Genomic DNA, 17,061 nt, shown 5'->3' with positions numbered 1-17,061 from the left:
TTTTCCTAAAATTACATTTAAAAAATCTGTATGTATATCGCCATGCTTACAGTATCGCAATATATTGAATCGTTACCCCTGTATCATGATACGTATTGCCAGATTCTTGCCAGTACACAGGACTAATGCTGCTCCTAAGTTATGCTTTATCAAATACAACTCTTCAATACTTATTACTGCTGTATACTTCAAAATCAGTGGTAGCATTAATTACAAGGTGCAGAGACAATATGCTGTTTGCTACAGAAGAATAATTAGACCTTAATAGGAATCATCTGTTCCCCTATTTCCTACACAGGTTGTCTTATTTTTTGGGAGTGTTCTAGTTAACCTCTTAACCGCAGTGCTGTAATAATATCATGTTGAACAACTGAAGGTGGATTTCTCTTTTAATTGGGGGGTAAGCTGAAGTTCTTGTATGTGCACTGAGCTGCTGTAATTAATACTCAAGTTAGCTTCAAGGTTGGATCGAGGCCATCCTGTGTGGACGGGTGGGGACAACGAGTTGCTAAGCACCCGGAGAGTCAACAACTGCTATTAGGTAACATTAGCACGTGTTAGCGTGGTTAACGGACGCAGTGAGCTGTGCTGGGATCAGCCTGCTAACAGGTGGGTGGACCAGAGAGACAGATAGGGAGGAGGAGGCTGCAGGATGGGGGCCGTCGGGGTTTCCTGAGGTGGGTCAGGCTGTAACGGGGTGGAGCTGTGTGTGTGCGTGTGTGTGTGTGTGTGTGTGTGCTGGGCGGGGCTGCGTGCCTGTCGGTTGATATCTCCCCCAGCTGTTGTTTTTGCTTTATCATATCTTCCATATCCTCCTTCATGTAGGATATCGTTACAGAAAGTACATGCACATTCAAATCCAGCACACATGTTCACACCCCCCAAATAATCTGAATTAATAGTGTTGATCACGGATGACATTGACACACACACACTCCCAGCAAATCAATACCAAAAGGTGCCTCTCTCTTCATCTCTTCTTCCATCCTCCCTTCACCTTTAACATGTACAGTCACAGTATTGTTTGCGTCACCTGGGGACCTATTGATTTCTTCCTGTTGAAATAAACAACAACAGTGACACGGACTGAAAGCCTAAGGCTAAGGCTTCGGTGGAATTCACTGTTTTTACTCAGATCGTATTCTCCACCAAAGGCCAGTGTAGGTGCAGCAGCTTTGGGGTAGTGTTACCAAGTCTGTTGGCTCCATATGGGGACTCACTTTTGGCCCAAATACTCAGGAACTAAAAGTCAGTTTTGCATGCACCTGTTTGCATTTCATGGTATCTGAAGAACCGTGAAGATTAGGAGTATCTGATGGATTAAAGGGGTGATGTTTTTGACTGTGTGATGTTTGAATGAAAAGAAAGGAGACGTAAAGAGGCTACTAATAGTGGAGAGAATCGGCTTTACTCAGACTTATTCCTAATCTTGATACTCACAGCGGTGCTTCTTTGCCTTCTGAATGATGCTGTAGATGTGTAGCAGTGAGCAAAGCTTGTGTTGGACCAGTAGTTGAAGTTCGACCCTGCAGACTCTACCTGATAGTTCCTGGGTCATTAGAAAGTCCGACCTCAGGAGGAGGGACTTATTGGGAAGCAGAACTACAGCCCATAAACTAAGACTGAACTTGGTTGCTGTGGTTTGTACAGATAAAGTAATAAGTAATCTATTGTATCAACTGTCAAAGAGACATTTTAAGTGTGATTATGACATTCACTGATGGTCTGTGTTAAGGTCATTACCTCTCTGCCCTTTTCTCAACAAAACTAGCACGTATATGCAGATTTTTAAACAGGTGAAAACCCACTAAAATAGGCGATAGACTTCTTTCCTATCATGAGTATGCATTGCCGTTGCACTGGCAAAACGGCGTTTTAAAACGAAAACAATCTTCGTCCAGATGAGCGTTTTAGGGCCATTTCAGAATTCATCTCAGTCCATACTACCACGTCTGAAAACGCATATCAAATGAGCGTTCATGTACACTGGGCATGCGCGTGCTGGTGTAAAACAGGAAGCAGCACAGTTGGTTGCATCGAATATATTATGTTAGGCATTGATCTCAAATAGTTATGGTTAGGATACGTCATCGGACAGCGAGTCTCGTGAGAGTTTTTGCAGATCTCAGATCAGATTTTGCAATTTGCGGGTTACCTTTTAGACATCGACTGTCCGTCCAGACTAAAACACAACCCTGGAGTTTTTCATCTTAAAACGGCGTCAACAGCATTTTCAAATGTCTCTGTTTTAGGGGCTTGAGAATGCCGTAGTAGTGTGGATGCTAGCTGTTAACGTAGCAAAAGCTGTGCGTTTTAAAACAAAAATGTATAAGTGAGGATGTAGCCTGACACGACAGAATTGGGAGAAAAACAGGGAGGACAAAATAAAAAAAGCAGCTCTGATGAAATGATGAAACGCTCCAGCTTCATTCGCTCTGGATATATTGTTCCATAATGATACTGTACCATGTGAAGGGGCCACATAAGGTTACTGATAGCAGAGCTGTATTAAATCACTTTTATCTATGTGTGTGAGAACAGCACGATTAAAGTCCACTGGACATATTACACATCCATCTTTCTCTCCACTGCAGTCACAGCTGCTACCCGCTTCCATTCAAGTTAGAGATCACATGAATTAATTGCAAGGCGAAGACTGGGTGACCCATTTTATGGCGGAGTAGTTGAACTGAGAGGAGCAGGGGGGGGAAACAGAGCACTGTAGTGAGCTCCACTGCAACACGTCGAGCTCAGCGAGCGTTTTTTGTTTTTCATGTTACATCCAGACACGTTGAGTTTATTGTTTTAAGGTGCCCCGGCAGATCGTTGTGATTGTTTCAGGGACAGTTATTTTATGGCTCTTTTGTCTCAAATGCAAATTTTTGCTGTGAAATTGCGAGTGAAAGGTGACGATGTACTTTCAAGTGAAGTTCTTGCCTTTGTGTGGAAACGGAGACAACAGACAGAGGGTCTTTGTGTTGGTATTCAAATCCAGATTGGTGAGGATTGGTGGTCTTTATTGGTGATATAGAGGGGACATTGTCAGCTAATCAACAGAGTGTCCTCTGGGTAATGAGCTGCTATACATCCTCATTTTAAAGCTGATCAGAAAGTTTCTCTCTTTCCGTCTTCCATCATTTCTTTCTTTCTCATTCTGCCGCTCACATCACAGAGTTTGCAGGAGTCCAGCGAGGTTTTTTTCTTCTTTTGGGGATTTTGCAGAGAGTTGTGGGTTTAATCTGAGCAACCGTGAAAAGAGGAGCAAAGAGGGGAGGAAAGAAAGAGAACAGAATGGAAAAATACGGGAGGGAGTGGGTGGAAATGAGGGATGAGAGGGTGAGGTGGGAAGAAACAAGGGTGTGGTTGGTGTAAAGAGCGAGAGATGCTGGAGGGGAAGGCGGGGGAGTGAGAGAGAGAAAGGTGAAAAGAGGTGTGGTCATGAGAGAGAGAGAGAGAGAGAGAGAGAGGTGGCGAAATGATGGAAAGATGAACAGACTGGGAGGGGAAGGGAAGGGAGTTGGTGGTGGGTGGGGAACGAGTGGAAAACATGGAGTCAGCTGATAGCACCCAGTTTCCATGGCAACGCTAGGCCTTTCCCACCCACTCTCGTCTCTTTTCTCTCTCTTCTCTGCCTCATCCACTCCCTCACTTCTTTCACACTTCATTTTCTTTTCAGTTTTCTTTTTTCCGTGTCTGTCTCTCTCTCTATAATCACGTTACGGCCGCTGCTGCTTCCCTTTTTGCTTGCTTATCCTCTTTTTTTCTTCCTCTCTCCTCCCTCATCTCCTCTCCTTTGCTTTCCCATTTTCCCGATTATCGAGCTCCTTAAATTCCTCCAACCAAGTTTGGTGCAGGTTGTATCTATGTTTGTTTTCTGTTCTGTTCAAATAGAGATAATGAACATCCCTCCTTGTGCCTGTATTACATGCCAGAATAACGAAACCTTGACAAAAAAAAGGTGGTCAGTTTTTCACTGACATGCGAGTTTCTTTCTTTTCTTCACTCCAACAAAATGTGCAAAGACACCAACGGTCGTCTGGAATGCCAAAAATGATTGTGAAAACATACTGGTGTAGTGACCCGCACTAAAACATGCAAAACCTCCGTTATGCTCCTCTTAACGGTGGTTATTTGCATGTGTAATCATAGCTGTCTGCAGGATGGCGTTCACCAACCTTTGAACTGTGTGACCCGATAAAAGGGCGTAGCTGAGCCTCCACCCTTCTCCTCCTCACCCAGAGAGAACTGGACGGAGGCCAACTCCTGGACTGGAGGCTCGCTGCTGCTCCCTTTCTCCTCTCTCTCTCTCTCTTAATCAGTACCAGTCTCTCTCTATACCCGTCCAGCCCTTCTCTCTCTCTCTCTCTCTCTCACTTTCTCTCACTGTCTCCTCCACCTCCCCCCAGAGTCCCACACAGCAGCCATTGTTCCCAGTGCGTTGGAGCTACATAGCAGCTGAGCCCTGGGTGGCTGTAGAGGCGAGCGGGGCTCTGACGAAACTAGGGCGTGATATGAAAAAGCCTGATGCAAGTTAAATGAAAGCATCGATCCGGAGTGAAGCAGTTCCTCAAAGCAGACATAGTCAGAAAAACGAGTTCAGAGAGCTTCAGGGCAAAGATATACAGTATGTGTCAGGTTGAGCTGGTTTCAGGAGCACGGTTCCTCTCTGGAAATTCTCATCTTTTAATGGTATCCTTAATATTTCTCAATAGAGGAACCTGGTCTCATGGGAAGGCTTATAAATGCCACGACGTTACACGGACATTCTGTGTCATGAGTATGCATTTTAGCCTTTTTTGCGTGTCATTTGTACTTCTTGCAAATGTCCCTAAGTTAGGTTTAGGTTAGGCAAGGTTACCACTAACTTAGGTTCAAGCAAAAAACAGTTAGGGTAAGGGAAAACATCATGGTTGGGTTTAAAATAAGTACGTAAACTTAGTAAAATCCGTATGGAAACAACGTAACACAACTGCAGAAAACACGTCACAAACGTGAATAAATTAACGTGACAATCGTCACCAACGTAACTTACAAAACAAAACAACGGTCTCGAACTCCGGTGTCCTGGTTAAAAGCCCCGTGTGTGTTGGACCGATCCACCTCCTCACCCGCCCACCTTTCTCGGTTTTTATACTACGTCACTAACTCTTATAGCATTTATACATGGATGCGTTTACATTGCAGTCAGTACAGGATACATGGCGTACTCCTTTCTTATGTGCGAACAGGCTTGAGAAACTCAGGAGTCTCATGGATGATTTAACAATATGATTGTTGCTGTGTTTCTGAGTCGTCATGGCTCTAAATACTACAATACCCATGAGCATCAGCAGCTGTTGATATAGAGAAAACTCCAGTTTAGGGAGGCAAATTCAAAATGCTTTGTTTTTGTAATTGTTAGCAAATGTGTGATCGGACAAAGTGTAATCTTTAGTTTCCCCTGGTCATTATCAGCACATGCAGCAGAAGTGTAAGCGCTACAATGCATCCTGGGAGTTGTAGTTGACTTCTCTTCTTGAGTGTTTTTATGCACGTTTATCTAAAGAACCAGATATTTCCTATAGCTGATGGTACTGAGAGTTGTTTGTGCAGAAAATGAATGGAACTCCTCCGTAATATAATAATATAATATATGTGCGTCCGTTGCCACTGCCATGCAACAGCCTGGTGACAGGGTATCAGGCAGAGGCAGGAGTTTTTATAAACCTTTGCTGCCGTCTTTCCTTTGTCGGTGCATCTCCGGCTCAATCTTGCAGCACTGGTGGATGGTGTTTTGGTGGATTGTGTGGCTCCTGCTGGCTTTTCAAACAATAAAGCAGCATGTGTCAGCATTTGGCATGCTTCACTTAACTGTGATTAGTCTAATTAATACATCCGTTTGCCAATCGAATGCTGTTCTTTAACAATAGAGAGTCGGATTGAGTTGAGGACATGAGCTGACTCAGTGGAGTTACCAAGCAGTTGGTTGATTAGAGTATCAGAGGATCGTATTTTTTCTTTTCCTGTACAATCAGCTTTCTAAACTTCTCTTATTTTCCTCCGTGTGACTCCAGCAGGCAAATGTCGGTGACGACTGCTCACAGCCGACAGACCTGAAGGTGAAGACGGAGCCTGTTTGCAAGACGGAGCCCTCTTCGCCCCAGCCGTGCCCTGCCGAGGACCAGACGGAACCCGTTGACCTGTCGCTCAACAAGCCCCGCTCCTCTCCGCTCCCCGTGTATACGACGTGCACCACAACCAACCCGGCACCCAGCCAAATCTTGACCACAACCACCTTGACAGCTACAACCCTCCCCTCTGCATTACAGTCGATAGGCTCCATGGTAACTACTAATCCACACCTCCTCCATTGTTACACTGAAGCTGTCGAACACAGAGGGTTCATGTCCGCCCCTCCTCTTGCCCCCTCTAGGTCCTCTCTCCAGGCTCCATCCTGGCCACTCAGGGTGCCGGGGGCCAGCAGATCCTCCACGTCATCCACACAATCCCCTCGGTCAACATGCCCAGCAAGGTGGGCCAGCTCCAGACCATCCCTGTGGTGGTGCAGTCGCTGCCCGTCGTCTACACCACCATGGCTACTGACAGCGTCGCCACGGCAGCCATCACAGTGCCGCTCATAGGCAGCGACGGGCGCTCAGAAGGATCTGGTGAGTGGTCACTTCCAGTAACTTCCATTAAGAAACCATAACAGACGACAGTGGTAACTTATTCTACTGTACTATTACAACGGAAATATGACATGATCAGACTGTGGAGTTATCTAACTTTATGTTATATATTGCGTCTCACGTCCTCGACGTGCTGCACAATGGTGCCTCTCATGTGTCAGATGCACATCACATGTTTTGCTTCTAGTGCTGCTTCTGCTGCTACTATTAATCCTACTCGTACTACAAGTATAATAACCTGGGAAGGTGTATTGCACAGGGCGTTTGCAAAGCAATATCAGTTAGGAAAAGGAAGGCATTTTCTTTTTGTGATCAAATTGTATTGATTTTAAAGATATGTATAGGAAATTATTAGCAAAATAAAATCACAATTTAAAACAAAACCTCAATTTAAAAAAAATAAATCGATATAAAGAATAAATAATAATATTAATAACACAACAACATAATAATAATAATAATAATAATAATAATAATAGAACCCCCCCAAAAAATAAAATAAAAAAATAATAATAAAATTAATTAATTAATTAATAAATAGATAAACAAACAACAAATGGCGACTCCCACCGCGCAACCCCCAAATAAATCTCCTGAGAGTCTCCTAGAGTTTTCTCTTTAGCACCATGCATCCTAGCTACTGAACTTGCCATACTTGCAACAAAATAAATAGACAACCACTGTGATTTTGTAAGAGTATGTGAAGGACTCAGATACGAGTCAGATACGTTGTGATAGATTTAAAGGACATTCAGGAGCGATACAGTAGGGGTGCACGGCACTACATAATACAAGACATTTGCCACAAAGGAGCACACCGTTTTCCAAAAGAGAGATACCTCCTAACGAAACCAAAACATGTGCATAACAGAGCCATCTTACATCGTACACAGAGTGCATCTTGGTGAAAGGAAGACCACACCCGCCTTTGTTCTTCTACGGCTCTGTCACTTTTGCCCACTCTGTCATTTGCGGAGAGCTCTCGGTCTCAGAGGAGTACAGTGCGTCTATCCAGGGAGATGGTGTGTGGTGTGTGTGGTTAGTGATATGTTCGCCGTCTGTCTTTGTCATCCTGGAAGCTCTTTATATGTGCCAGATGAACCTAAATGTGGAAAAGTTCCTGTGTCAACAGCTGATTCACCCAAGTTTCTAGATGTCTCATAAATGTAAACGGGAGCTCACAGTGTTCTTTCTCTGAGTAAGCAGACTAACAGGGTTGCTGAGTAACTAATAATCTGTCATTTTTTAACTTGTACCTGAGCATGTGCTCCTCAAAACGTCCCGACCTTCTCTGACACTGAGATTAACCAGTGTGTGAAAAGCTGATCAATACTGAAGAGCCCTTGTGAAAGAAGTGGTGTCATCATGTCAGCCGTTAATCAGGAGCGCGCTTAAACACGCCGATCCAGTCGATTCACGTTAAGCAGCAAGAGAGGTTAAAGGATGTGTAATCCATCCCTGGGTAAACATGAGTGGAAGCTCCACATTTGCTCAGGCAAGCTGGTAAAACAGGCCTGCACCCCAATGACAAACTGCGGTGAAGCCAGTCTGTGAAGTTGGTTTAGTTCACCTTGGTTTCTAATCCAAACCAGTACGGCCTCGACTCAGGAATGTAGACGAGGGAGGCAGCGACTCTCGGAAACGTCTCCAGTACGCAAACTGGCCTGAAGGTGCTCTCACACTGTCATCAGCATTCAGTACATGCTGGGAGTTCACAGTGTTGTTATAATTTACATTTTTGACTTTGGAATGGAAGTTAGGTGACAAAAACATCAACATTGACTTCTGGTTTCACACGAGATTATTACGTGAATTACACACATATTGGTTGTGTGGGATGTATACGAATTACAGTGCATTTACTTTTCATCGGCATAGCTACGAAATGGTGTATGAAACCAGCCTGCTCCGGTCCAATCGTTGGCGTATGCACCTCTAGCTGGTTTGCCAAGAAGAAGAGAGGTTGTGCGAGGAGATGCGCCGTTAACAACATTTATATAATTCGTCTTTAAAGGAAAACAAAGAGTGAAATGGCGTTACACTCCTAGCAGACAGCGTTATGGTGCATTACCACTACCAACTGGAATGGAGAAACGTGGACCCTCAATTGTAGTATGAATGGAACCGCAAGCGGAAAGCATGTTCAAGGCATATTATGTTGTTCCCCACCAGATGTGTGGGAGGATAAAATATCATGTGCAAAGTAGAGTTGCACAAGACGCTGGTCTGTGAAATCTTACAAAAGCCGCTGCCTGTTCCAGGTTTATCGTATGGAATTACTTTAAGTTATACAGCTGTTCATTTCATTGTGTCCTCCTGTACAATAGACGTCCATAGAGAGAGTATAGAGCAGTCTGTAGTGCTCTCCTCTTCCCCGAGGAGATTACATCACATTAACAGAGTACATTTACACCATTTCACTGAGACTTTTAAAGCTGTGTTTGGAGACTTTGCTTGTTTCAGTGTCTGTAAATGTCAGCAGCAGTAATCTGTTGGTTGGAGAGTGACTCATTACCGGCCTGAAAAGCAGCTTGTTTTACCGTGTTACACCTGTAACCACACCCAACAATGCTCACAGACACACCCTGGACGGAGGAACACGTCAGTGCTTGAGGTCAACAAAAACATAAGATTCTCAACTACTGCTGTGTTGCTCTTTAAAGATGTCGACTCTGGTTTACAGCTGGGGCTTTATTTTATCTCATAACTTTGTAACGTCGCTATACAGCCAAGTAGTGGTTGTAAACAAGCCAGTAGTTTATGGAGGATATCAAAAGCACTTTATTTGGGGGTGAAACTAGAAGTAAGAGTGCCCATAAAATGTTGGTAGAAAACAGGAAGTTGGTCTGTAAACTGGGATGGATGTTTACAACGGACAGTTTGAGTAATGATTTTACGGTTTGCCTCTACAACAAGTAAAAAAATCACTTGGAAAGATTTCTTGAAATAAAAATATATAACAAGAGATCTTGAAATTATCTGGGAAAACTTTTGAGCTACATTTCACAGAATTAGGGTGTATTTTTTCACTTAAGATATTCAAGATGCATTGTCTAAAAACACGTCTCCATATCTCACTGACATCTTACTAGTAATTAGACAAATATACTTGGTAAGATTTAGCATTTTCCCGCCCCGTCTGACTTCTTTTTATTCGTGTTGCCGCGTTCCCACATCTCAGAAAGTAGTGACGAGTTATCCTTTATTTAGTCTGTATGCTTTATGCCAAAAGAAACCAATCAGATGGGACAAGAACATGATCTCACAAATAAACAGTTAGCACCGGTTATCGTTCACTCAGTTTCCTCTGAGGGCTCATTGAAGTGTCCCTGAAACTAATGTCATCTAATATCATGTAATCTTGTGAGTAGGGAGGGCCAGGTGGATTCTCGTATTCCGGTATTGAAATTCGTCTTTGTTGGTGCATTTCATAGCCCGGAAGGAGCGCTGTACGACACCGAAAAGAACAAACAGAAACAAATAGTGAAGATGTGAGAGAGGAGGAAAGGAGGGGGGGGACTTGTGATGTTCTCTGTTTCTTCTCCTGCACCTGCGAAGCGAACAAGCAGGAGGCGGCTGACATTCGCTGTTCATGTGGTGCTGTGTGGGAGGAAAAGGAATAGGTAGACACACGGAGGAAGGGAGTGAGACTGGGTGAGGTGGAGAGGTGGGGGGTGCGTTGAGTGTATGCTGCAGGGGTGAGGAAGGATGAGGAGGAGGAGGAGGGGGGGTGCAGGGGTCGAGAGGAGAGGAGATGGGCTGTTTAGCGTTTGAAAAAGGAAGGCTGCAGCGGTGGAGGGGGGGGGTGACTTAATTGTCTCCAGAGACAAAGAACACTTCTTTTGGTGTGTGACCCTCTCCATACCAACACACACACACACACACACAGTTACTCCACCCAAATTCCTTGCGTCACCCCTCCAGCCGCCCCACCCCTCCTCGCTCTCTCTCTCCGGGCTGCATGGACTTTGAACAGCATGGCTGCCACATTCCTGCACATAGACCGGGGGGGCTACTTTTTCATGTCATTATGTGTTTTCAGACCCAATAATTAACCATCACACGCCCATTTCTTTAATGCACAAATTGTTCAGCTTTGGTAATATTGTTTCTGATAAGCAGCAGCATGTGAAGTTGTGAAATTGTGAATTGAGGGGAAAGAGAAGAGTGAGTGATGGAGGAGAGAGACTGACTGAAAGAGAGAGAGACAGAGAGGGGGTAATGTACCAGCAGACTAAATTAATTAGTGCTGCTGTCCTGATCCAGACACAGATCATCTGACCACAGAGTAGATCATCTTTACAGACATATCACAATATATCTAACTAAATAAATCAATGTGGATAATGTTCACATCATTTCCTTTGATCAATAACTGTTAATGAAAACCATAACCATCATATCTTTTCATGTAGATCATTACAGACGCTATGTCAGGAATGTAAACGACACAATATAATAATCAATATTATACAGTACATGACGACATCATATGATGTATAGCAGGGTCTCTACAGCTACTCATAGCACCAAGTCGTACAACGTCTGTTTTACTTTTTCGGTTTTTAATAAGCCACCGGGCGGTTATTGCTTTCGCCTCACAGCAAGACGGTCCCGGGTTCGGGTCCCTCTTTCACATAGCAGTCATTCCATCCATTGCTCTTATAATAAAACTTTTGATTATAGCAGCTTTGAATATCAAGTTGTGTGATCTTCTTCTAGGGGTAACCTCACACTGACTTTTCCGGAGACAACAGGCCATGTTCCCTCTGCATATTAGCTGATATCTTGGGAGCAAATCCTCTCAATGATTGAAAAGACAACTTCTAATCTTCCTCGGTGAATGTGTTAGTATTTCTAAAAACAGAGGCTTCTGAGGCCTCCAGAGATTTCTCTTTCAGTTAATTGCTAATTAGAATTAGCAGAATATTTTCCATTAACATCTGTTCACATCTGGTTTTTCTCCTCCTTTGACATTGTAAAAAAAAATGTTGTTGAAATAATGGGAGAGAAAGAAAGACTGGTCAGACCTTTTAAAGTAAACACTTTAACGTGGTAAGACTTTCTGGGAAAGATGTCGAAACGAGGAGACATGCAGAGTTCCAGTATGTGAGCCATCAGTTCTGCAGACCACACCTAACTACACTCTCGTAGCGAGGTTTTGTCTTGCTAAGTTGCTGGAATCCAGCCATCTCTGTGTTTAGAACTTATTAACCTCCTGCTGTTTTCTTCTGTTTCCTCCCATGCTCTTCTTCCTCTATTCTCTCACTTCTGCTTCTTCCATTTCCTAATTTCATTCATCTCTTTTCTCTCCATCACCCTTCCTCAATCTCTCTCCATCCCATCATCTCCCATCTGTCTTATCTTTCCTGTCCTCTCTGCAGTTCGCATTAAGCCCGGTTCAACGTCTCCGGTGGAGTATCAGAGCGACAGCGATGCAGAGAGCGGTACGGAGTCTGGATCGGCCTCCCTCAGCGCGCAGAGCCTCGACGCCGGGTGAGTCCATTGTTTGTGGTAAAATGTGTCTCAGTTATAACATGTTAAATAGTGAGCGTTATGCTAAGCTACCCGCATCCTGTGAGTAACGCACAGACATGGTGTCAAATGGTAGGATGGAGACTGGTGTCAAATTTGTCCTCTCACTCACGGAAAGAAAGCGGAGAAGAAGTGTTTCCAAAACATGTTGAGCTATTCAGACAACGTTGTTTGTTTGTAAGAAAACACCAGAGTTGAACTTGGATACGCTATGCCTAGTTCACGCTACATGACTTTAAACCTGCTTTTCCGAGGCAAATCCACATTGTCTGAGCGATTGCACATCGGCGCTCGAGCGCTATGTGTGAACTGTTGTGAACCTGTGTCACCTCTCGCGTGTGTTTTCATAACAAAGCGTAGTTTGTTGATCTCATCGTAGATTCCTCCTGGTGAAAGATTGTGTGTGACCTCCTGTCGCCGATCAGTCGTGTAGTGTGGAAACCAAAACGACTTAAACACTCCCGATTACAAGACAGCAAGTTGTGTTTTGTGAACAGTACTGTGATTAAAGTCGTGTAGTGCAAACTTAGCTTTATAAATCAGACATGTGTACAACTGTTGACAGGACATAAAGCTCATAAACCTGCGTGAAGTTAGAACTGTGCCAGCGCGCGCGAGAGAGAGAGAGAGGCACTAATGCACAGCAGGGTTTATGGGAAATGCGGTCTTTGTGAGGATCACCTCCCTCCCCTGCAGTCTAATTACATTACTGCAGCGCTGCCATGACTGGACTCTTATATAACCTTATGTAACCCTCTGAAGCTGCAGAGCACACTGGAGACACCCTGGCTGTATCACAGGGAGACAAGCGTGTGTGTGTGTGCGTGTGCTGAGGACATTCGGTCCTCTCTAGTAAAGTATGGACATTTTAAAGGTTGTTGCTTGTAGGACGCAATGCTGTGAGTGTGTGTGTGTGTGTCCGGTGTGTTTATTAGTAAATCAGGACAGAGCTCCTGCCACACCTTGTAGGCGAGGCCGCCAGACTGTAACTGAAATTCAGGGTGTGGACGTCGACGGTTAGTTTAGTGCTCTAATCTACTCTATGTGTGTGTGTGTGTTTGTGTGTGTGTGTGACACAGAAAGAGAGAGAGAATGTTTAATAGAAACAAAGTGTACGAGTGTGTATTTGTTTTTTGTGAGGAAGATTGTGTGTGTGTGTGTGTGTGTGTGTGTGTGTGTGTGTGTGTGTGCGTGTGTTGCTGGGCAGGGCCGTCCCAGGACTCGGGTGTAAACATGGTTTCGTAATGCCGTCACACCTCCTTGTAAAATGGCTAGGGAGAGACACACAGGCTTTTCTCTTTGTAGTCAAACCAACTTTATTTACATCATGAAATGAATATCAAAAAATATAATAAAATCTGAATATCTCAGAACAGACAACAGAATATAAATGTATGTAAGAGGGTGAATGAAATAAAGAGAAAAGAGAGGATGGATTTAGTTTAGATTCTCTCTTCTGTTGGTACGAGGAACGAGGGGAATAAAAAAGGAAAGATATGAAGGAATAAACGAGAGAGAGAGCGACTAGAGTAAAGCTGAAGTGGAAGCTGTTGTTGTGCAGCTGTGTTGAACGTGACTCTCTGACGCCCTCCAGCGGCCCCAACGTCACTTTCAAATGATGAGAGACGGGTTTGTTCTATTGTGCAATGATGAAACACGTCATTGCACAATAAAGTCATGTGAAGGTGCTCCAAAAAATACACCTGGTTACATGTATTTTATGTTGTTGTTTATTCCAATCCTCAAATATATGAATGTTGTAGTAAAAATCAAGTCCATATTAACATGGTATGGAGTACAATGACACAATGATGGCCCATGGATGAAGAAGTGCAATGTAAAATTAATTAAACAAAAAGGCATCTTATTTACATATTAACACAATTAACTTAAACATAGATTAGAAACATTATTTTAATTTTAATTAATTAATTTTTAATTTATTTGTTTAGTTTTTTCACTAATTATTATTTAATTAAATGTTTTTCTTTGTCTTGTGTATATTTGTACACTGATATAGTTATGTACGTTTATGCTTCTTGAAAATCTAATAAATGGTAAAAAAATAAAAACTTAAGTTAAGATAAAGTTAAGATTACAGTTTGGATAGAAAACATGTTTTCCTTTTTCCCTACACTTACATTCTTACTAGAGCCGAGTTTTAAGACCAATAACAGTATCAAAATGTTAAACTTAAATAAAAACATGTCCATGCTCACAATACTCACAAAGTACATAATGTACAAAGTACAGTTTCTCAATGTAGTTATTAATAATTAATAACATCTATAACTAATTCCTGTACTGTGATTTGTTGTTATTTATCATCTGACGTGGCGCTCATTGTCCATTTACATTAAAGTATTAAAATGTGAGTTTCCAAAAGGTCAAAGAGAAGGTCTTTATCAGTGATCAGCATCACTCAGTCCGTTTCCTCTCTTCTCTCTCAGGTCGGTTATGGACTTAGAGCCCGTCGATCCAGATTCGCCAGACATCAAGAGGAGGCGGATCCACATGTGTGACTATGAAGGCTGTAAAAAAGTTTACACCAAGAGCTCCCACCTCAAAGCCCACCGGAGGATACACACAGGTGAGACCAACAACACGACGAAACATATCCCGGTTCAAAGTAGCAGCTCACTCCATCATTAAATCATTCATGCATTTTTGTTTCCTCAAGTATCCCAACTTCCTTTCCTCTCCCCTAACTCCTCTCCTTGTGTCCTTGCCTCCTCCAGGAGAGAAGCCCTACCACTGCACCTGGGAGGGCTGCACCTGGCGCTTCGCCCGCTCCGACGAGCTGACTCGACATTTCCGCAAGCACACCGGAATCAAACCTTTCCGCTGCACTGAGTGCGACCGCTCCTTCTCCCGGTCCGACCACCTCTCCCTGCACCGCCGCCGCCATGTCATGATGTGAACTCTGACCTCCGAACACCCCCCCACAGCTCCCCTACAAACCAACCTCTCACCCCTTGACAAAGTCCCTCACAGCACATCTTGTACCAGTGCCCCCTCCCTGCCCCACATCTGGATTGGAATCAGCTGATAGAAAAAGACACTGTACCTCCTTCCTCCTCCTCCTCCTCCTCCTCCTCTTCATCTTGAAATCACAGGAATATCAGGAATGCGTCTGTGCATTTGTGTGTGTGTGTGCACAGTGGAGGCTCGTCATCATCACCATCATCACCGTCCATCCAACTCATAAACAGTCCCCTCCCCACCATCCTCCAACTAACTCCACCCGTCACACGAGACGTCTCCTCCTCAGACAGAAGGATGGACTGAAGGGACGTCCATCCATTCATCACATCCATCCATCCAAAGGAGAGGAGGAGGAGGAGGAGGAGGAAGAGGAGGAGTGACATATGTGTGTTGTTTTTGAAGGGGATGTCACTTCAGCTGCCCAGACAATATTCATTCTGTACATATCCAGAGTTGGGAGCTTATGTGACTCCCAAAAAATGCCTCAAACAGTCCCTTGTCAGCACGGGAACTTTTCCAGGAACTTTACCTTTCTTTCTATTTTGGACTTGAGGAACTATGGCAAAATTATTGATCTAAATCAGGAGCTATCTGATCAAAGAACAGGTAAATAAGACTACAAAAAGTCTGATATTTGATCGGTGCTGTGGACACATTTCGGTTGGTACCAAAAAAGTATTAAAATTCAATTCCTTGGCACAGAGTTGCTGAGCCCCCCCAAAAAGTCCCTGCTTGTCTAATGGCCCAGGAACTATCGGGGTGTTGCAGTAATAAATAACAAAACCAACACAATGATTCTGGTTTTGTTTCATCACTCAAACAAATACGCAATTGGACTTCTTTGCCGGGTTTTCCAGAAGCAGTGGAAATGTGCAAAAGATGTTCTTATAGTTCCTGGTACTGTTTGTTTGAAAAGGGTCTAAAACAACCAGTTTGATTCTATCAAGTTTTAATCACAAACTAAACTATAATGGATGTTGAAAGTAAAGGCTTCCCTTCTGTGTGCATATCAGTACACAGCAGCTGAAGTGACGTCAAACAGATGTTTCCTCTTTTCGGCAAACATCTGTCTGAGGATCTAAAAGTAGATTTATTTGTCCCCACCCCTATCAACCCCACCCTCTCCTGGTACAGGGAGCTACAAGACTGTGAACTTTATAAACATTTGTTTTCATTGTATCAATCAAATTATTGTCATTTGCGTGTTCTCCCCCGCACACACCTCCCTGATTGTTCTTCGATAACAGTATTTGCTTTTTAATGCGTCGTTGTTGCTGTCGTCTTCTGATATACGGCCTTCAGTTCTGTCTTTTCTTTTCCCTTCTTCTTCTTCGCCAGGTTTGGCACTCTTAACAGAATGGCATCCTTTCTAAGAAAAAACTAATCCAGATTCTTTTTGTTGTTGTTGTTGTTGTTGAGGCTGTAAAAGACCGAGGAGACACAAATAGTTTGAGATTACAAGTAAAACTCTCGCGCAGGGAATAGGGGAGCTTTTCTGAGTGTGTGTGTTTTGCGTGCGTTGTTCGTGTGTGTGTGTGTGTGTGTGTGTGTGTGTGTGTGTGTCTGATGGTGAGTGTGCATGTTTTGAGACAAACACATAATCAGAATTTAAGATTTTTACGAGTGTGTGTTCCGGGCACTTGTTGTTCTTTTACCTCTTGCCCGTTGAGCCTTAATAACTGAAGTCAATCTGTAAGGGCGAAACCAGAACCGCTGACACGCCGCTTTAATTAAGACTCTGTTTGTTCATGAGGACCTGTTCTTTGCAGCGTTGGCTTGTTTATCCGCATTGCTTTCTGTGGAGAGGACGTTCCATTACTTGAAACCAAACCAAGCAGTTAAAGGTGCTACGTGTTGGACCTTTAAAATTCAC

The 17,061-nt window shown here is 43.6% G+C and overlaps 1 protein-coding gene across 2 annotated transcripts in view; it reads left to right on the top strand.

Moving 5' to 3' along the window:
- Nucleotides 1-16,784, top strand: part of klf8 (Kruppel-like factor 8) — a 65,546-nt gene extending 48,762 nt beyond the window's left edge. Inside the window, exons 3-7 of one of the 2 annotated variants that reach the window (XM_037749696.1) lie at nucleotides 6,057-6,323; nucleotides 6,413-6,647; nucleotides 12,053-12,164; nucleotides 14,654-14,793; nucleotides 14,942-16,784. In XM_037749696.1, coding sequence (XP_037605624.1) covers nucleotides 6,057-6,323; nucleotides 6,413-6,647; nucleotides 12,053-12,164; nucleotides 14,654-14,793; nucleotides 14,942-15,123 — 936 coding nt within the window. In that variant the 3' untranslated portion in view covers nucleotides 15,124-16,784. Of the gene's footprint in view, nucleotides 1-6,053; nucleotides 6,324-6,412; nucleotides 6,648-12,052; nucleotides 12,165-14,653; nucleotides 14,794-14,941 lie in introns of both variants that reach the window. The other variant, XM_037749695.1, reaches the window with a different exon arrangement.
- Nucleotides 16,785-17,061: the final 277 nt, after the last annotated feature.

This window comes from Sebastes umbrosus, chromosome 17 (assembly GCF_015220745.1).
Source record: "Sebastes umbrosus isolate fSebUmb1 chromosome 17, fSebUmb1.pri, whole genome shotgun sequence".
NCBI classification, from domain to species: Eukaryota; Metazoa; Chordata; class Actinopteri; order Perciformes; family Sebastidae; genus Sebastes; species Sebastes umbrosus.
Note: the sequence above shows the minus strand (reverse complement) of the source record. Positions and strands in the feature narration are given on the sequence as shown.